The sequence below is a fragment of the Rissa tridactyla genome, chromosome 1 (assembly GCF_028500815.1).
Source record: "Rissa tridactyla isolate bRisTri1 chromosome 1, bRisTri1.patW.cur.20221130, whole genome shotgun sequence".
Lineage (NCBI taxonomy): Eukaryota > Metazoa > Chordata > Aves > Charadriiformes > Laridae > Rissa > Rissa tridactyla.
This window is the reverse complement of record NC_071466.1, coordinates 100,785,748-100,808,000: the sequence shown is the minus strand read 5'-3', so window position 1 is coordinate 100,808,000 and position 22,253 is coordinate 100,785,748. Positions and strand designations below refer to the sequence as shown.

The following is a 22,253-nucleotide window of genomic DNA, read 5'->3' as shown; positions in this document are numbered from 1 at the left end:
GGGTTCCCCTTGCATGAATCGCCTTGTGGCACAGAGCCAGAGATAACAGGTTTGCGTCATCCCTCTGTGCAGCCCCTGGGCAGGGTACGTTGCCAAGGCTGCAGCATGCTCTCAGTCCAGTGATTCCCCTGCTACTGGAATAGCCCTAAAGAAGTTACTGTCATAACTGCAGATGGCTCTGGGGCTGCTCAGAGTTGCTATCCGTGACCAGGCTGGCTGCCTGGGGGTTTGAGGAGCAGAGTAAGTGATGCATAAATATCCTTGCAGCTTCGTCTTGACGTTGTCTGGAAAATCAGAAGGCATTGCCCTAGGGTGAAAGCAGAAAGTTCCTTTGCATGGCAACTTGAAACTACCGTAATTAATACCTTTTTAAAAGCTGGCTGGCCAGTTACTAGTGCAGTCTAATTGAGTGTAATAATACCTCTGAAATATGTAGGGAAATAGAAAGAAACTGAGAACAAATTTTAATTGTACAACTGGAAATAAAAAAAAAATGAAGAGAGGAAAAAAGCCAGAATTTTTGCAGTCTGGGGAGAAGCAGCTTGTTTTAATAATGATAGTCAATATGATCAGATATGAAGCAATTTGTCAGTGCAGACTTTTGCCATTAATAACCCAAGCTGTCCCTTGAAGACAGCCTCTAACTCAATTACAGCTGAGTTTGTAGCTCAGCAAATTAAATTACCCTAAACTTCAGAAGGGTTCGGAAGAATGAAATGTAAAATAAACATTTGTTACAAAAACACCATCCATAATCAGTTATATTATGCCTAGGCAAGGACCCTGACCCCTTAATTGACTAAGGGCACTCTTCCTGCCTAGCGATGCTAATATTAAAGGATAGCAAAGATACCGTGTCAATCCAAATGCTTTTCCCAGATTCCCAAGGTTCTGTTTTGCTCCTTATCAGATGACAGTCAGTTGCCATTAACTATCAGTATTGCCTGCACTGGTGGCCGAGGCTTACAATTGAGGCTGTGTAGATGTACCTGTGTTGCTCCATGTTTTGACCTGTTGCAGAGTAAAGATTGCTAGGAGATAATGCAACATCACAGGGAGATACAGCATGCTATGTTTTGTGGAATAAAGCTCTGACTTGCTCTGATTTTCAGTTCCCAGAACAAAATTTCAGTGTTGCATGGTATTGTTTGTTGCCTGTTCCCTTGCCCTGTGGATCAGAGATATCAACTACATTACTGAAGTGATCAACAGAAACAATTAACTATGTCTTTTTTAGCTGGATCACTTCCAGTGATTGTTTTCAACACAGCTCTGCTGAAGAGTTATTTTTAACTTCAATAAGTTTAGTGCTCCCATTTTTTGTATGACCTTGCAAACAATTGTATCCAAACAAACAAGGCCTTGGGGAATGGAATGTGCGGCTGGATAGGGCTAGACTGGGAAGTAGGAGCTCTTAAGGCAGGTTTCCTGCCCAAAAGTGCCCTTTCTGCTGCTGATGCTACCAATAGATAAGAAATAATAGGAGAAAGGAAGAGACCACCTTCAGAACCTCAGTCACTTCACTTATGCCATCTAGCTTGATCAATTTTTATGTAATTGAAGTATTCCTCTTGGGTCACCTTGATGTTTTTACCAATTTCCAGTGTAATTAGGATACGGGCTGTATCATCCATGTCCAAATGAGAGCTGAGGTAATTTTTTGGCAAGTGTTGTGAAGAAGGCTTATTGTGTAGTTGATTTTACCCTCTTTGCCCTTTGCTAAACAAAACCTAACATGCAGTTTAGAGAAATTACACAGTACCACATTGAGGTTCCAACTCTACTCATGCAAGTAATTCTGCTGAGTTGAAGACAATTACTTGTCCACATATGAGTTACCCCTGTAAATAAGCCTTGCAGGATCAAATCCTCCATTTCCTGCAGAAAAGGGGGATTACTTCTCATGGCTGGCATGGTAATTAACAGGATTTGGGAAATACATTCTTGCAGCTGCTTTCAAAATTAACTTCAAAGATTCCATTAATCCCTGCCTCAGAAAAAAAGTGATTACAATGTCTTTGGAGAAATATCTGCTTAATAATGTTTTAATTCAAAATATGCTAATAACCTAAATATTAAGCAAGCTACTGTTTGTGCTAATTATGTTGATTACATTTGGTGTCGGTGTAAATATTCTGTTTAGAACATTATATTGGATCTGAATACAAAATCAGCAGGTTCTCACTGTGCTGATTTATAAATTACAGCCCAGCACTGGCAAAAGTGGGGCACAGTGAAAGTTCTTCTCTGTGCTATTAGAATATATTAAAATGGCATTCTAAGTCAGTTCTTGTATCCCAGACTGATTCTCTCTGCCCATTTCCATCATGTGCCTCCATATTTAACCTGGAAGTGTGCTGGGTACTGAAGCTCTGTGTACACTCAGAACTGCCGGTTCTGAGGACTTAGCTCGAGCCAAAAGCTCTATGTGGAGGAAAGTGAACAAATTACACCTCTCAAATTGAGGCAAATGCCCTAACTCTGTGAGCAACCCTGTGATTAAGGCACTCTCTCTGTTTGGTAGAGTATGCATTTTGCATAGACATGTCAATAAAATGTGTATTTTACATGGACAATGACATTTAGAAACAAAATAACCCAGGACCAGGGACTGCAACTGTCTTTCAGCTGCTCTGAGAAGTCCCAGCATCAGGGTTACTCCTTTGGTTCCCATTGCTTTTTCTGTGCCTGGTGGTCCGATGGATCAACAGGAGGGCCAGTGCATTCCACCAGCTTGCCTCCCTGTGCTGTCTTGTGGGTGTTGTGGGTTCACCCTGAGTAAACAGTACCTACACCTGCATGTCCTCCTTCCTGGAGAAACCAGTACATCAACAGTGAACCTGGTAAACTGTCTGCAATTCATACAGGCTGCGGTTTGTATGGACGGCTACACCTTGAATACAGTGCTTTCCTTCTGTGTTTGAGATTTAATTTGCACCAGTGTAAATGACTGTCAAAGATGCAAGGATATGAATGCTGAGATCCAGGTTGTGTCCTTTATAGAAAGATGAAAGAAAATTGCGGAGACATTGTATCTTCCCCAGATCATTGCAATAGCAATAGCCAGGCACTGGTCCACAGGGTCTAGAAGGAAAATAATCTATAGTTATCTGCAGCCTTGTTGTTAATTTCTGACAAATATCACTGTGGTTTCTAGGATGACAATGTGCATGTGTGTGCACAAGCGTGTGCCTTCAGTGACTATGAAAGTCATAGAAAACCAGTGCTGGTCACCGTGCCAACTTCTAGCCACTGCAGTTTGAATCCCATCAGCTCATCTCAGCCCACCTGTGGAGTTTTAATTTATTAAAATAGCTATAGGAGAGCCTTAATAAAATTAAGGACAATCAAGAGCTAGTCAAGTAGAACACTGCTTGACCCATGAAGATAATTAAAGAAATCATCAGAGTGCCAGGGATCGTTTAGTTTTGACAGCCAGTATTGAAAGATGGATTCTGGCACTCTTGCTCTGGCAATATTACCCTGCCCTGGCAATGCAAGACAGCCAGAAAACTGGCTGTAGAAAATTCCTTTTGTGTAAAGGAGCATGCAGAGAAGGTGCTATGTAGGCAAGAGTAGAGGCCATATCCTAAAGAACTGAGATTCTAGGGTGAGAGCAGCCAAGGAAAAGTGGTAGTTTCCAGAAAGCTATTTCTACCAGAAATGTAAGCTTGGTCATAACCAGGAATGGGCTCCTTTGCACTGAAGTTTATGTTGGTAAATATTTCTCCTTTCTGTCAAGTGCCCAGAAAATGTGGTCTTGATTTCTTAAGATGATGTGTAAGACAGAAGTAACAGACACATTATCAGATTTACCCATCATTCAGACAAAATTTTGGCTAGATGTTCTGTACCTGATGCAAGTACCTTAAATGTGGGCTTTGAAAGACACTTTAATCTCATAAATACTCAGTACCATGTCTATAAAAATGTAGGAAAAAAAAAAAAGTGGAGGAACTTGTAAAGGAGGCACAAATAGACTAGTGAGGGAAGTTTACTTGTGTAGCTTCTAATGCAATTTTCAATACTATGTTCAAGCTTCTCTCTGGGAGTATTAAGTTCTGTCTGCAGATGTTCTTTAGGTGACTAGCTCTTACTGATGTCAGTGAACCTCTATGTCGCAGAAGTTGTTTTGGGATTTACCATCTGACTGTATTGCAGACCAGTTTTGAGACTTACAATAGGAGAGAACGAGTAAAATGGCAGCACTTGTGCTCTTCAGCAGTACACTTTGTCTCTCCAGCTGTTCATCTTCATGGTCTTTGATATATAATACCAAAAAATACAGTGGTGCTAAAATTCCATTCCCATTATTTAGAGGCCAGGTATCCCTTGCAGCTTCAGTAAACAGAAATCTTTCTGTCACAGCAGCATCATTTTTCCTACTCTTTATCTTAAACATGGTAATATATTTTTGTCCTTCTTATTACCAAATTATTTACTGTGTTGTAGTTGAGTAATGTTTTTCACACTTAAATGTGTGAAATGCTGAGTGCTAGAGTTTCAAGTCAATACATGACATTAGAAAGAGGTTGTCAAACATACTGAAACAGAAGTCTCTGGTAAAGAAGAGTTTAACCTAACTAATCACATTGAAATCCCAAATTCGGCAGAGTGTATTCACTCATCACAGGTCATAGCTGCTTGGCTCTTGCTCCTACTTAAATTTTGAATCTTCATTTAGTTTCTGACACAGAGCTTGTGCTCTTTGTTAGAGTGTGAAAGAAAAGCAGTTGCAGAATTCCCATTGATTTCAGTGAGCTCAGGGTATCACCTCATCACATAATTATTTTCAAGTGGCATGTATGCATAATGTATTGATCTACTGGCAATACTTAATGTTTCCTTCAGTGCCCACTGATTGCTTTTAAAGTGAGTATGTTGTCTTTCTGGGGTTTTTTGATAGCAAATTTATACCTGGTGTTAAAAAGCTTAGAAATTTCTGGGCTTTTAGAATCAGGGGAGTTGAATATAATACGCCTGGACAGGAGGTACCTGTAAAAGGAGACTATGAAGTATGTTGGTTCCACATTTGATAGTCTGCTGTTCTGTGTTTTCAATCCAGATCTCTCGAATTCATTTTTTCGTTTGCAGGAAGTGTGCATGCTAATGTAATGTCCTCAAAAATCCACCTAGATGAAACTAAAAAATGTACTATGAGCCTTCAGGCAGTAATGCTTACATACTAAGTACGCCTTGGCATCTACCTATGCCTATAGTCTAATGAACCTCAACTGGGGCTTCAGTAGTCTAAAATTCTCAGTATCTTCAAAGATCAACCAACACTAAGTAAAGATCAGCCTGTAAGAACTTTATTTCTTGCGTTGTTCCTGGATAAAGTCAGCCCTAATTGTCTTAATTTGAGAAACTGTATAGGAGGTATTTAGTCCTGAAAAACAGCAGGCAGAAATTGCTGTATCTCCTGATCATTCTGCTGTTGACTAGGAAGCTTTCCTTACTTGGAAAACATAAAAGGTCCTTTAGCAGATATTTACAGTGACACTTTTATTTGCAGAAAGATTATAAACTTTATACATTTGAAAAATGTGTTTTTCAGTGCTCTTCATTTTAAGGCTAAAGCAGCTGAACTCTCTAAGGCAGAAGGCTATAAAAAAGGCCCTTATGAAATAGTTTGGTTTGATTCAATTTATCTCTTACAGAGAAAACTTTATATGGAGAACAGATGGTAATGCAGAATAAAGGCTTGCTTGGCACACAGCTGGCTGACCCACAGCCACTTTTGTGCTGCATTGTATCAACATGTGTTTCCTTCCGTCACACATGTAATGCTTCTTGTCAGGGATGGATCTGGTAGCGGAACAACGCTGAAGAAAAGCTTAGGATATGCACAGACTTCACTGCTGTTCCTCTTGTCAATGAGTACAAACATCCTAATAACACTTCATATGTGTCAATGAAATTATTTTTTGTCCTGAGTCAAGTCTATACTGACTCTTCCTACTGTTCACTTCACAAACTTTCTGCTGTTTCTATTCTCTTAACTCTACCCTTGGATGCTCTTTCATTCTTTGATGTAGAAACAATATACTTTTGAAAATCTACAGCCACTGCTTTACTGGGATGCAGCCTGCTGTACCTTGTTGGTCCTGCACTCAGATGAAGTGGCAGAATAATGTTATTACTGTAAAGGCACATTTGTCAGAGAACTTTCCGGCAGTTTCATGTCCCTGATCTTGGGCTTTCTGTGGTTCATCAAAAACCAAACAACCCCTCTGCCCCTCAAAATTCTGTAGTCAACACCTGGCTAAAATGCCTAACACTGAGGTGCTAATTGGAAGCATAACTGAAAAGGTCAGGCTATTTGAAGACAAGAACAGAATGTAAGATTAAAAGCAAAAAGTAGGCTGGGGGTGCAGGAGGGGCTAGAATAATGAGTAGAAAAGCTGCTGCAGTAATTTAACATTCTTCTTGAAAAGTCCTCTGGGCTGCAAATTCACTTTTGACCTTAGTTTGTACACCTAGGGGACTAATTTAGTACAGTTTTTCATACCACATTAACTAGCTGATGTGTATAGCACTGAGAATTTAACAGGAAAGTAAACCTGTTCTGTCCTTATAGGGATTTTGGGCATATGGCAGTAGTCCTTTTTACTTCCTCTTCTGACAAATTGGGAGTGACTTTGATTTTGGAAACATTTTTAATGATGCGCCTTTGATGTTTTGTAAAACCACTGAGTTAAAAATTAATATAGCCCCAAGCAGTCATAAACTATGTTTCCTCCTACGCCACATAGCAACAAAATTGTTTATCTTGTTTTACTGTATAGTCATTATGGTTTTGCACTCATGTTCATTTTGGCCCTGATGTTTCTTCTTCAATGCCTAGTGGAAAGTTTATTCAATGCTTCTGTCCTAGTACTTGCCTTAAGAAATGCTGGGGAATTTTAGAAGCAGTGTTTGAATGAAGGAAGCTGGCTAGAAGTTATAGGAAACAGAAAGCATTAGACTGCTTTTATAACTTAAAATATGGTCAACAACTTGAGGATTTTCTCTTTAGAAACAAAACCCAGAATATAATATTGTTTTTCTTGTATTTCATTGATTTTAATTTGATCTGTTGCATCTGAGGACAATATCTGTTATACGAGCTCTTGGAGGGCTTTCATCCATTGCTTTTTGGAGGGCTTTCATCCATTGCTTCTTGAAAATACCCCTAGTAACTCTTCCTCGTGTTTAATCCTCTTGTGCTCTGAAGGACACTAAAAGCAAAGCTTTGTTTTGCAGCCTTCGGTAGCATCATGAAATGTGATGAAAGGAGCAAGAAGTTCCAGCTGCTAATAATACCAGGATCTTGAGAATGTTTTTAAAAATAGGCTCACTGAATGTATTGAAATAAAAGGCTAAAGGCTTTGCAGGTATATGATCACATTGTATATGGCTTTTTCATAAGTTTCAGTGCCTTGTTAATGAGAAACTGATTTGTACTTTCAAATCCATTGCACTCACTTGGAAGACAGCACAGTGCTTACAGATTAAAATATGTATATAACTGAAGGAAAAGCTATCACTAGCTTGTTTGGCAGACTTTCAGGCTTCATTCTATATATGTCCAGTGGTCACCATCAAATGAAATGGCTGTAGAATGCTTAGGCTGATTTCAGACTTAAAGAAAAATCTTGACCCCATGAATAGAAAAACCTTTATTGACCAAAGCGAAGTTTTCATTCATTTTCTTTGACAACTTTCCCCTCTCCCTGAGGGGTATTCCTGAGATATGAAATAAATGTGTGGATCCATATTCCAGCACTCCATCAATAGTAGACCAAACCTGACAGGTATAGCCTAGGGAGGAAAGAGAAGCCTTCATAAAGGCTAAGCAGCACAGCCTGAAACATGAAATAAGACAACTTGAAAAAGCCTTTAAAAACAGGGAAGGAAAAGCAATATAGCTGCCATATAGACAGGAAGAATCCAGTATTCTGTTTTTTTGAGAGGTCCCAGTAGATTAACAATAAAACCTAGTTTCAAATGTGGATTAAAATATGGAAATATTAACTAAACTTTAAATAAAGGCATAAACGTTAATATATTTAGCAAAACTGGTTGTTGGGTAGATTTATTGATTTCTGGCTGCTGGTAACTTACACTTTCATAAAAGATGTTTATCCCTTTCGAATCCCATTTTTTGGTGTTATTGGCCAAGTTTTCTCTCCTGTCTTAGCTCTGAGGCTCCAGGGAGAAACCATATATTTTCAACGTATGGGGAAACTGTAGCTTTGGTTATAGACTCAGAGTTGTCTTCTCTAGGGATGCTCTGTCTCATTGCACGGAGTGAGAGATGAGGCAGACCCAGTAGAGCAGAGATAAATGCACTGAAGTATGCCATGGAGAAGATGAGTAACCCCACCACTGGCGTGTGGATGCACAATAGACTATATGTAGCTCTTTTGCATTCTCCTGAGGGGTTTGAAGAGCTTTCTTTCCCGCTTTGGCTTCTATAATAAGAGCCAAGAGTACACATGAAGGTTTTGTACTTATATCGTGATTACGTCCATAGACACAGAATACCCTGAAAATACACCACTGTGGGAGATAAAGGACAGAACCCAGAGCAGCAGAGAAGGGTTTAAGTAGATATTCTGGAGTAAATAACTTCAGATAAGTATGCCTGTATGAATTTTCGTAAGAGAATCAATATGACTGTCCATAGTTTGGTACAAACCATTTGGTTTGCAGTGCTACTGCGGCTGTTAACTTTCCTGATGCATGAGGGTGTGCTGCCTCTGTTGGCTGAATGCAGCTGGATTTATTCACTTAGTTTAATACTCCTGTTTTTTCACATGTACAACCCTAGATGATGAATTAGTCTATTTCAGTAATACAGACAAGTATGAATAATTTTGCATAAGAAATGCAAGTTTTGCCATACTTGCTAAAGTATCTTAATTCCACCTGTGAGATGCTTTCTCTGAGAGATGCAGCATAATTTTCATAGAGTGCCCATTCCTAAGCTAGAAAATTACCTAGTAGTGTAATGACACTAATACAGCTCTGCCACTGTGAATATTTATTTGGACTGCAGTGGTGTTTGACACATGTTACTTGGAGTGACTTAAATCAGTTTGTTTCATGGAAAGTCATGAGGCTATTCCTTGGACAAAGTGGATTGAAGTTGGAAGCTCCATCTCCACTTGTGGCCAAAGCGGAAAGATGAGTCTTCTGGCCAAAGTCAGGTAAGAAGAATCATGGAAATGGAGACACAGCAGGGACCTGAAGAGATGTTCTACTGTAGCTCATACCGTTGCACTGCTGGAAACTTGATTACACATATGCCATCTCTAACATGTGATAATTATATACAGTTGCACACATAGTTATACAGCTGTACCTGAATCATGGCACCACGCATTCCTGTTCTGACGGGTAGTGTTTCAAAGCAATATTGCTTGAGGGTAAATGACTATCCAAGGTATGGAGGAGAAACCAGGCTGTAACTGCTTGTAATTCCAAGGGGAAAATGCACGTTCAAGTTTTGTTCCAACCACTTGTTTGTTTCTCTTTTCCCCTAACAGAGACAAGGAACCGGAGCTACAAATGGAAAAGATAAGACAGCTGGTGAGAACGGTAAGAGTAGACTTTATTTCTTGATGGAGAATATTGAGTCAAAGTGAGCCAAAATATTTTTACTGTAATGATAGATCAAATTACAAGAATACGTTCTGGTAGGCTGTCCTGTGTACTGAAAAGTATCTTCTCTGAAAAGCCAAGGTTTTTCAGAGATGGGATATTTGAGCAGTTATTTTGGATATGCATTTTGGCCTTTACGTGTTGGTCTGAACTGAATTTTTGTGCCCTTTGAGGCAACACATCCTGAAACATTGAGAGACTTCTTTATGCTTAGTTTTCCTATTACAGAGAGGTGACTTTCCCATAAGGGCTGTTTGCATAATGTTACCGTAAATGAAATCCGTAGATGATGTTCCCAATATGATAAACCACAAATTAGGGTGGAAAAAAGAAATAAATATTTTGGCTTGTTATAGTGTCTTGAATTAGTGGGAACAAATGTACCCTGACAGCAAAGCTATTTGCATTCTCAAGTTAACAGGAAAGGAAAGCAAGCAAAATTATGTCAGCCATTCGGGCAGCACGGGAAGCATGTATTTCTCTTTACTGCTTGAGCACATTATGAACTGAACTCGTTTGCCTTGAATTTCTTCACAAATAAAATTGTCCTGTTGTCAAGTTTAGCTTAGATTTACTGATCCTGCAGCCTTTTAAAAGCAAATTCTTTTTTTCTCAAAGGGAATTTTGAGTGAGAAAGGGCTGCATCATTGATTAACAAATACATATGGTTCTAGCTGTAGCATAGTTTTTAATATAATATAAACAGGCTGATGCACAGTTAATCTTAGACAAATAGATACCAATTATTTTTTGTAATGAAGTTATAACAAAAAACCAGTCACCTACATAAAACAGAGGAGCAGCAGGGGAGATGGAATAGAGTCCTCTGATCTCCCCAATCCACATGCTTGCATGAAAATAAAGCAGAATCCAAACTTTGAACCTGAGATTCAATTCTAAATCAAAGAAGCATAAATGTATAGCTATTTGTTCTTATTAGCTCTATGTAGTTAGAACTCAAGCAGAAGTGATTTATTCCTCTAAAAATTGGTGTGTGCAATACAAAATAATACACAACATACACAATAAATCCTCTGTTACGTGTGTTTTGGCCAGAAGTCTGCAATATGTCCATGTCTTAAGTTTTCATTGTGGTTGTTATCGGCCTCTTTGGATGTTTGTTTCCCTGTCAAAAGGAAGCTTTCCCTCATGTTGAAAGTGGGGGAGTGGGGGGAGAAACCCCAAACCCTTTAATCTTGTTAAAAAGAAAAAAGTCATCCTATGAAAATGTTTGCAAAGGCAAACTAGTCTGGTCACTGTCCTTGCTCTTGATTACAAGATCAGGAAAAGCTGCTGAAAACTAGCCCTAACAACAAATAAAGACAATTGTCTGTTATCCGCATTTTTGATTCACACAGTGGAGACACTGCTGTGGGACAAGTTTTGTTCGTGCATTGTTTGTAGAAAATGAATTTTGGGCCCATCTCTAGGATGGCTCAAAACTGGAGAAAATAAAACTAATGACTATGGCAATCAACATTCTCCCTCTTTGAAGACATGTGTGGCACTGCTGTCACTGTAAAGCATTTGCGGAAACTAAATCTCTGAAAATTCCTTTTAAAGTAGTGATAGTTCTGGTGAACATTTTTGAATGCATGTTCTTGTTTGACCTTTGTTAGATAGCAATGTTAAATTCTTAGTTCTATTTAGTTCTTACCACCACAGCAGGGGTCTCTCTTAGGTAGCTTCCCTTCCAGTTTTTCAGGATTCTATCACATAAAATGCAGGCTTAGTCCCAGTTTCTACTGAACTGGCACTGCCTCGTTCTAGCAGCCTTTCTTGGTGGCTCAGGGGGCTGAGCAATGGAAAAAGCCGAGCTTCAGAAAAGACAGTAGTGTGGAGCAGTGATATACCACAGTACAAGAGTTTGTGATTATGGGAGAAGAAAAATCTCATACACAAACTCTGCAGGTTGTCAAGGTGATGAATGGACTGTTGTACCTACACGGGACCTTCATTCATCAGCAATTATCTTCCCTCAGCTGCTGCCTTGAGTAGTCTTCCACACTGCTAGGTGGTAAGGTGTAGGGGACAAAGCTGCTCCCCTTTCAGACCACTGGTCATTAGCAGACAAAAGCAGCATGGCCAGCAGGTCGAGGGAGGTGATTCTGCCCCTCTGCTTTGCTCTTGTGAGACCCCACCTGAAGTACTGCATCCAGCTCTGGAGTCCTCAATACAAGAAGCACATGGACCTGTTGGAATGGATCCAGCAGAAGGCTACGAAGATGATAAAAGGGCTGGAGCACCTCTGCTATGAGGACAGGCTGAGAGAGTTGGGGCTGTTCAACCTGGACAAGAGAAGGCTCCAAGGAGACCTTATAGCGGCCTTGCAGTACCTGAAGGGGGCCTACAGGAAGGATGGGGAGGAACTCTTTATCAGGGAGTGTTATGATAGGACATGAGGTAATGGCCTCAAACTGAAAGAGGGTAGACTTAGATTAGATATTAGGAAGAAATTCTTTACAGTAAGAGTGGTGAGGCACTGGAACAGGTTGCCCAGAGAAGTTGTGGATGCCCCATCCCTGGAGGTGTTCAAGGCCAGGCTGGATGGGGCTTTGAGCAGCCTGGTCTAGTGGGAGGTGTCCCTGCCTATGGCAGGGGGGTTGGAACTAGATGATCTTTAAGGTTCCTTCCAACCCGAACCATTCTGTGTGATTCTGTATAATATATATAACTATCTTCATGGGTTTTATACAGCAGCAAGCCTGGTAGTTCTTGCAGCTGTGTCAGTATTATAAAAACTGAATAATCACTTGTGTTTGAGAAACATTTACTCACTGGGAGTTTTCCTGTTAACCTTCAATGACCTCACTGGATGCTGGTGAAGCCCTAGATGACATTTGTCTGTCTTGACCTTTTAAACAAGTTGTAGCTTGTCCTTTTACAGGTTATGATAAGAATCAGATGGTGATTAACGTCTTCCTAAGGAAGAGTGACTATTACATTACAATGTGCTCTCATGGTACATCAGTGGCTAGTGAAGTCAATGGGCACCGTACAATGCTGAGTGGCGTTTCCATCCAAAACATACTATATTGCTGTCAGGAAAGTCTATGTAATTTCATTCTGTTGTCAGAATGGGAAGAACATTAATATTATTGTGAGTAAATTACATAAACTAGTTTTCCTGGGTGAAAACTGGTCAAAGGACTATTTTTCAAGAAACACCACACTAGTAATTAGCAGTAATACTATGTGTACAGAAGCACCTGAATACAAAGAACTTGTACGTAACGATGTAACTGTAGCTGCCCTATCCTCATTGGGTCTTGAAGGACTTCAGTCTATCTGAAAGCCAAGATAGACTTACTTGTGTATGCCATTATGAACTTGTAAACTCCATTATATAGTGCTGTTCTGTATAGCAGAAAATACGAAGAAAAGAGAGCAGTACTATCCCCATGCATCCTCTCCTATATGAATCTGACTTGGTCTAATAGAATCAGTGTGGGATAAGAAGGCATAATTTCCTTTTTGCTCACATGGTTAGATTAATCTGGTCTATCATATTTGCAAATGCATCCTAAATGAAAATAGGATGTTACTACCTTACTATTCTTACTACCTTGGCAATGTCACAAAGTTCCTTTGTATGCTAACACTTGTCACTTCTCATTCTGTTTCACATTACCCTGTGTTTTTTTGCTATGTAATTTGCAAGCTGTTATCATCCTAGTTACTTTACAGCCTAGCACAACTGGCAGGAAAATAATTGCACCAGAACCAATTATTTCTATCTTCAAATTTAGAATCACTCTTTTTCCTATTAATAGATCCCACCCTTTCTTCTGAAAGCACGTAAGGCCATGGGATTCTTAATTGATATTTGTTAATAATTTCCTTGGAAAATCAGATTTATCATTCAGCAGTATGAATTCTTATAATAACAAAATACGTGTTTTCATATGATGAATTCTATAATGCCCTGGGTCTGACTGAAATGAAAATGAATAGGTTTTGCATGAGATTACATGTCATGGTGGGTTAGGCGTACACAATTGTGGCAAGGTGGTCAGTTGTATTGAAAAAGTGAAGTCTTTCTTTTCAGTCTCTAGTCATTCGTGAGCATTTGTCTTGTCAGTGTATGAGCTCTGCTTTGGGATGGTCAGAAAACTATAAATTAATAAATGTTCTGCATTTCCTCCTCTCCATACGCTACACCATGGGATGCCTCTACATAAGGATAAAGAAAGAATAGAGTTAATAATGTAAATTCTTATCTTTTACGTCTAAGATGGAGTCATCTAAACTCACTTAAATCTGAATGCTTCTAGAAAACATTAACAGTAATGGTAAAGAACTGTAAAACATTCATGCATGGTATAATAGAGATGTCTCTCTGGTAAACTTTCCTGGTAGATAGATACACATCTTGCGGTGCAATCAACAGTCCATTCACCCATTTCATCTACTCAAGGAAATTTGTGAAATTCTGCACTCTCTGCATGCTGCGCTGAGGAATAAAGAATCTTGCTAGGTCCGACAGAGTGAATAATCATCTTCATAGTTATTTATGCAGAGTGCTTGGCTTAATAGAGCTTTAATTCCTGGCTAGAGGCCAGGATCATTATTGTAGTATGGTCTAATATAAATATCTGTTTAAGAACTTGGAATTAATTTTCCATTAATATTCTCCAATGACTATGTAAAAATATACTGGTTTTGGGAACAGCCCTACAAATAAACTTACTTGTGGAAAAAATTTTTGAAAAGGGAAGGAACACATGAGGCTAATTTGTATAAATATTCAAAGGATCTCATGGAACATGGTTTGCTCTATCTGCCCATGTCTAGACTTCCTTAGTCACAGGGAAGGACAGTGACTGAGCTGTAGCATTGCAATGCCTTGTGCATATTGTCTTTCCCACAAAACATTGCTTGTGTGGCAGAAGATGAAATAGGTCTTGCAAGCAACTGCTGAATCAATGTAAAACAAACAAACAAAAAAAATGGGGAAAAAAACCCCAACAACCAACAGCCAAAAAAACACCCAAAACAACCCTACCATTTCAGACTGCTTCTTTCTGATATTTCAGTCCCACAGCACTAATCAGAAGTTAGAATGGTGAGTATTGCATGAAATTTAATTAATACTGAGTTTTCCTGGGTATTAGGTTGAGTGTTGGGAGGAAAATTATCTTGCCTGCTTGTGTCTTTTCACTATGGTGTTCTGTTTAAAATTTTCTTGTCCCTTGAAAGTGGTCCTTCATGGAATAGGATCTCCCAGTCAGTAATGCAGTCTCTCTCTTCCACTTCTTTCAATCTGTCCAGAGCCAAATTCTGTCCTATTTCATGCAACCTAGCTGGTACTAGTGGGTATTTAGGAAGTGAGATGAGAATAATTTGCTGTACCTCATCCCCCATCTCTTAAAATAGGAAGTCTCTGTCTCGGCAACATTCCTAGATGTATATGCAACCATCGAATAATGTAACACCTTCCCAAAGCCTAAATACAAAAGTGTTTGAACACTCAGCATAGTTACGTAAGTTGTATTTGGTCATGTACAGATTGCCCAGGCTCAGAGGAAGGTGTAAAAATCCTGTGTGAACTAAACACCATGATCTGTAGCTGAGAGTGTTTCAGATGAAAGTTAGGAGAAAAATTCAAAGCAAACAGTTCTAGACAAATCTCATCTCAAGGCATAGCTATACATGGCAAAAACACTGCAGGCAACCTTATCTACTGAGTTTTGTTTCAGGCACTTTCTTGGGCACAGTTACACATAAAGTTTACCCAGAACCAAACCAAATATGTCTCAGGTCCTCTCACGGCCTATATCTCTTTCTTTGCCTAGGCTGGTCTGTTTATCAAGGAGTCCATTCATCTCTTCAGGCAGCCAACATGTCTCAGCTGAAGACAGATCGAGCCCTTAATAACAAGGCTCTCGGATTGTTTGCAGAGCTTCCCTAGAGAGGATGCTGAAGGAAGAGAGGGGAATTATACATGAACTTAATTTCCTCTCCTAGGTGAATTTCCATTTCTTGAGGCCAGGGATATGCATAAGTCCTTTCCAGAGGAATACTGTGTGTTTGTTTACTCAGGGCAATGATGACTATGAAGGATTGCTCACAAAAATTCTTGTATTAACAACTTTTGATGTTTATCTAGCAACAAAAAAATTTAAAGCAACAATTTTTATCTGTATCTGAGATAAAGTAGACACCTGCTGTACTGAAACTTCATCTACCCTCACACATGTCTGTACACATGAAGTGGCCATCTGGTTTCATGGAGAGGATCCTCTGGTGGAGTTTAAAGTAATGAATATACTTAATTTAAACTTGAGTAATACTTGTAAGAGAGCAGATACCGTTCTTATTCTTCTGTTATCTGACAAGTCGGCTGACACTGTGCATTACTGCTGCACTTCATCTGGTAGTGAGAAGCTTTAATTTTAAAATGTTTAGGCAGAAATATCTTTTAAAAAAATAGCGTTGTATTAAAAGTTTCATCAATTAGCAGAGTCAGCAGTGCTCAGGTAGTCTGGCCAATGTCCTGTCTTTGGAATCCCCTGCAAGTTTTCATTTTGTGTGTCATTTATAACTACTCTTATGACTACCAAATAAGTCCATCTACTGATACAAAGAATATAGCATATGCACATGAAGGGTTGTCTGTGTGTATGTTGGTATATAATGTTAATTATTCAGCTTTTTCGTGCTGTTTGGATTTTTTTTTTCCCCTCCCTAGGACTGCACTGGAGAGGAAAGGAATGATTTTCTATCTGATGAAAGAGGACAAGGAGAGCAAATTAAATGCAGAAGTCCCATAGGAAGAAAAAAAAACAAACAAACAAAAAAACCCCCAGAATCGCACATCCATAGAAGAACAGTTTCAGCTTTTTAAACTCACTTTTTGAGTATTTAAAAATATGAAATTACTTTAAAATATATTTCTCCTTCTTTTTTCCCTTAGAGGAAGAGGTCCCAGCTAGCTGGCACCTTTGAGATGGAAAAAACGCTCACACTTAATGCTCCTGCTACAAATGAGTATGTCTAGGTACTTATATGGTCCTCACCACCATAGTAACTGAGTGTCTTCCAAGTATTTAAAAATAGAGATAACAATAACAATTTTTGCCTCAGTCCATCTCTTTCTTTCCAGCTTGCTACGAGAATAACTTGATTAATTTATGGGATCTTTGTTTTGCACACAGTGTCTGCATACAACTTGGGGAGACTTTTGTGCCTGCTTACATGTGATGCTCTCAAACTGAGAGGTCAGCTGCATTTCTAAAAATGTGAGAAAGGAACACATGCGTACAAGTATATATATTTATATATGGTCACTCATACAGTCTGCTCCTTTACACCTTTGCAGGAGGTAGAAATTAATAGAGCTGCAGCATTCCCGCAGTATTGAGATTAGAAGCAGCCCAAGGGAATCTTCATGAATTAAGCTCATTTTTAACTTTAGTCAAGATGAGGGTCACAGACCTGTTGTGTTAGATGGTGTGGGCCTCTGTTCCAAAAAAAAAAAGCTTATTGTGTTGTCAGGCACACCAGGTTGTGAGAACATGGAAAAGAAGTGAAATTGCCTGAAAGAATAAAGTCTGTGAAACTAAAAGTATAAAGATCACTGTTTAATTCAGAGACCCAAGGCTCTTAAGGATATCCATAAGGACCTTGACATGTGCCTTTGTCCTTAGTTTTTTTTGATATTTGCATTGACTGTGGTGCGTTACATTCTGTGTTCAGCCTTTCTGACTCCTAGTTTCTGCCCTTAAATGACAGCCACTACTTCCCTGTTCAGTAAGATTTTTGTCTTGGTTTCTTTGCCCTTTCAACAATGACAATGTGACTTGGATCCAGCTTCCTGCAGCATTGGCATTCTGGCACTTAGGAGGTGCCTAATTCAGTGGGCATTTGAGCACCTTAAAGGTGGTAGAAGCCCTGATCCTTTCTGAGAGGCTGGTCTGTAAAGATCAGGCTAGGTCATTAGGGGGAAGAAAAGAAAAAAAGTCAGTTGTAAATTAAGAAAAAGATGATAAAGCTTTGGTGATGCTGGTGGTTTTTGCCTTTTAGATGACTCATAAATATGCTGGAGTTCCCATCAGGTGTTAATGAGGAAAGGCGGAACTGAAATTATGCCTTTGACAAGTGCCATATTTCTTTTGGAAATCAGTCTGTAATTATCAGTGTGCTGCCTGACTGTGCACCAGGGAGAACGAGACTTCTTTCCATGACTGGCACGTAGCTGACATGCATTGGCTTGCTTCCACAAATGCGCACTCATTTGAAACTCTGCTGTCATCAGTACTCTGAAAGAGGAACATTTAGTTCTGCTTTGCTGCTGGTAGAAACCCAAATGAAGGACCTGGGTCAAGCCAGTCCCTAGATAACCCTAGTAAAAACCAATAATGTTACCTCTGAAATGAATCTGTCCCTACATCATCAAGGATCGTTTGAGGCTGTATCAGCGCTAGAGTCAATGGCATATGTAAGCTGGCATGTGTAAGCTTAGCATATTTACACTGGAAATCCATGGAGCTGGACTGACTTGCATATCTATCTCTACATGTTCCTGGACTCTAACAACAGATGATTAAAAGGCTACAAGAGGTGAATGTAGCTCAGCAGCATGTTTTTTAATTTAGTGGAAGTGAAAAATGAAAGAGGAACACAATCAATACACAACAGTGGTTACCAGTATTTACTGTTGCAGAAACATCACTTTTCTTTTTGACTGTATACACTCTCTGCTTGCCTTCATATGATAGGCTTTTGTTTTGTTCTGTTGTGTTTCTTTTCCAGCAGACTTGATTTTGTAAATGAAATTAAAATGCTTTTCCACTTACGAGTTCCTTGTCTGTTAGTAATTCGGTAAATGATTAATCATTTTTTTCTGAAAGTTTTTAAGATTTTAATTTACAGCACACAGCCGTCTTAATGCACTTAGCTAGCTGCTCCAAAATTAGCTTGTAATTTCGTGTTATCAGGCTCCCTTGTGTAAGCAGTCATCAGAATTTAGAACAGCTGGAGTGTTACAGACACGATTAAAATTTGGTCCTTAGCTGAACTAGTGACCAGAACAAAGACCATTTAAGACTGCAAAAGGGAATTAGATGCTACAGCATGAACCAGCACAATACCGCACCTTCAGGCTTGATGTTTAGAGTGGGTTTCAGGACCTTATGTAAAAAGCCGAAGTTGCCCATAAAATGCAAGAGAAGGATGTCTCAAAATGGGACGTCAGCCCACATGTATCTGGGGTTCCTATGCTGAACAGGACCTCTTAGAATTAATAATAGTAAACTCTGTCCCTCTCTATAGGTTAGGGGTGAAATTCCTCTTGCCTGTCAGTATTGGTGTACGCGTGCGTGAGAGACCTAAAGCTCCATTTATTGTAAATAGAGAGACACATTTTCTTTTGTGACATGAAACTTATCAGAATGAGCTTCTGTGGAGAGCCTGGTGTTTATAGATCCTAATCTGATTCAGGTATAAAACGGCTCTCGTTTGATCAGCTCTATCAAGGCTGAGGAATTTTTGGGTAATACTAAAATAGAAGTCCTATAGAGCCTGTATATCTCTGGAGTTAAGTGGATGTTCAACAGAGTTTTTCAGAATGCCGGTTTTGGACCTAGGTATTTAATTTCTCCTTAATCCTATCTCAGGCAACTCCATCCTTATTTAGACCTGGCTGATCTTGGCCACCTCATGTCATGTCTTCCAGCCATCTTCTCTATGGAAATCAGGATGTGAAAACATCCAAATATTTCCTGGCTTGAGGTCTTTGTTAGCTAGGATACTGGATCTGATGAAAGCATTTGCTTTGGTCAAGCACACTTGGTATTGGTTCATTTTTTCCCCAGACCACGGTGGGTTACAAACAGGAAGGCCTGAGAAAAATACATATTTTCCAAGGAGGAATTCTCAAGAAAAGAAGAAACTTGGCTAACACTGGATATGGAAAAGGCATTTCAAGAGCCACAGTGGAAAATAGGGCAGGGTGCTCCGGCAGCTCCTGAGATATCATGGGTAGTCTGGAGACTGGAACTCAGCTTTCGGCACTTCTCTAGAGTCACAGTAACATTATTTAATCGCGGTTGATGAATGAGTACTTTAACTGTATTTTGAGTATCTCATCTTTCATTCTAATTTATACCTAAAACCCCCTGAGACTGCTGATTGACTCTAGGTGGGGAAAGCATTAATTATTTTTTCGGTTTTAGTGAAACACTGGCACTCCACAGTGACCAATTTACTAGCTCCTCTAAAAGCTGCCAATAAAAAATGGACATGTACAAATGTATTCATTAGCACAAACTAATTAAAATCCAGGCTAATAGCCAGAAAAACAATACATTATTGTAGGATTTTGGAATTCTTTATGTGTCCGTACTAATCCAACAGTAACTGTCCTGGCTCCACAGTTTCTAATCTAAGTTACAGATCTCATAGCCAGATAGATAAGAGTTAGCCTTTTGGATTGCTAATGACCTCTTTACTCTAAGTAATTTCTACTTTCATAGGTTGTTCAGAAGCGCTCCTTTCTGAGAATGTGTTGTAACAACTCTCTCTCTCTTTCAAACACAATGTGTAGGACAGAGGCCCTCACCTGAACATCTTTAGCTTTATTGCACAGTGGTGGTGCATTTAATTCCCATGCATTGTGACTTTGGTATTCTGTAGTTTGAGGCTTTGATTAGCCTTGATCAGTCCTTTCCTTTACTTCTGTAGGTTTTTTAAGGGCTTGTTCTGTTCATTCTGCCCGCTTTATATAGGCACTGTTTCCTCCAGCTAAACAATGCGGCACTGTTGTATGTAAATGATTTTTACCAACAATTTTCTATTTCAGTGTTCATAAAATAACTTAATTCTCATTAAAATTGGTAGCACTTGAAGAATTTGTAGCTGAGGTCCCTATCAACACTGCAGAGAGTTTCTATCCCGAGTTTCTGACAGGAAGCAAGAATTAGCTATGGAGAAAGTTCTGGTCTGGATTCTCTGGTTTGTGGCAGATGTGGTACAGCTAAACAGAAGGTAGGAGGGGAGAGAGTAATAAAGCTTGAAGATATGTTTATTCTTCTGACCTTATACTGATTTCACCGAGTTGAATGTAGGTTATCAGGTGTTGTAGCTTTGAGAAAAGATGTGGATACACATGTAATACCAGACCTCTAGTTATGTTTGGCCCCCATCTTGGGGTATGATGGGAGTGTATATGCCCCATCCTGGTTTATACAGATGGTTGTTCATACGGCACAGATAAGAATCAAATACCCCTTTTCTTTTCACGTCAAATAACCAGGGTGCAGAACCCACACAGGGAAGGACATCTAGATAAAGCTGAGGCAGCTGGATTCAAGGCTGTTTGGCATCCTGAAGCAGCTACCTCTTGGTCTAGAAGCCAGCAGACTAATTACTAGCAGACAGTGCAAAGCACAGGTGTATTATGATCTCATCTAATGATATTGTTCACAAAGCAGACAGCTGTATTTTTCAGTGGCAAAAATTTCATGGTGACCTTTACAATGAACCTATTCATAACTAAACTCTGTGTATCTCTTGTGAGGTCCGCCTCTGGGAAGCAAAGACATGTTGTGCTGCCTAGGAGACGCTGGAAAAAAGCATTCCTGGTTTCTTTTAGCCAAGAAAGTAAGAACAAAAATGGAAGATGTGTGGTTTTGGATCTTTTTATCAATGGGTGATAGATGCTGCCGGTGGAGGGCACAGACACAGGCTTTGCCAATCAGTCATGAGTTGTCATTCTGTCCATCAGCACCACTTTGTCTCATCTCAGGCAAACTTGAGCCTGTCAAATTCAAGAGAGAGAAATAGTTCTGCTAGACTCTAGTAGAAAGAAATCTGGAGATTAAGGATCCATAAACAATACTGTATATGCTTAGCACACCAGCAGACAGGCCTGTGTCATGTGCCCAGTGGGAACAGGTGCGAGACTTGGAGCTGTTCTGCCCATGTCCAGGAGGTTCGATGGACCTAGTCTGCACTGACTGTTGGACCTCTTTGAGACTGTGGCTCTATGCCGGAGGAAAGTGTCACAACTGTTGTTTAAGTATTTATGGCTTTTGAATGGGGGACCACATAAATAAAAAGCAAGAGAGTGAGTCATAAGATGGAGTCCTCTGGAGGTCTCTCAGCTAAAAAACACTACATTATGGAAGAACATCAAAAAGAAACTGTAATTTTTGGCTATTCTCTTCATTCTGCTCATGCCACAGGCAGATCTTGTGAATAATGCAATCTAGAGGCTGTTCTCAGTTGCAGCAGAATTAGTGTAGATTTTTGGTCTTTATTCATCATCTTGAGATGATTACTGCTGCTAACATTAGCATTTTCTCTATTACATGGTGGACTGGCTGAGGTCCAGAGTGAGTTGGAATTAGAATACTTATTTTCTTCCTTTTATTAGTTCTTTTTCTTCTTGGAGTAGAAGATGCTACACACATACACAAAAGAAAAATCAGTGAAGAAAGCTGCATCAAGGGATACTAGTCCTTCTTTGTGGTTTCTCCCCCCTATATCTGTTTGTGTGAGCTTGTAACTCCTGCTGCATTTGGTTCTAAGTTTCAGGTTTTAATGAACCTATACGTAAGCACATCCACAACTGCCATTATTTTTGGAGCGGATACTCTGCAAGA

At 39.5% G+C, this 22,253-nt stretch overlaps 1 protein-coding gene across 1 annotated transcript in view; it reads left to right on the top strand.

The window, feature by feature from the left end:
- PCP4 (Purkinje cell protein 4) overlaps nt 1–22,253 on the top strand; it is a 51,836-nt gene that overhangs the window by 10,458 nt on the left and 19,125 nt on the right. The window contains exon 2 of the mRNA XM_054186372.1: nt 9,534–9,585. Coding sequence (XP_054042347.1) covers nt 9,534–9,585 — 52 coding nt within the window. The remainder of the gene's footprint in view (nt 1–9,533; nt 9,586–22,253) is intronic.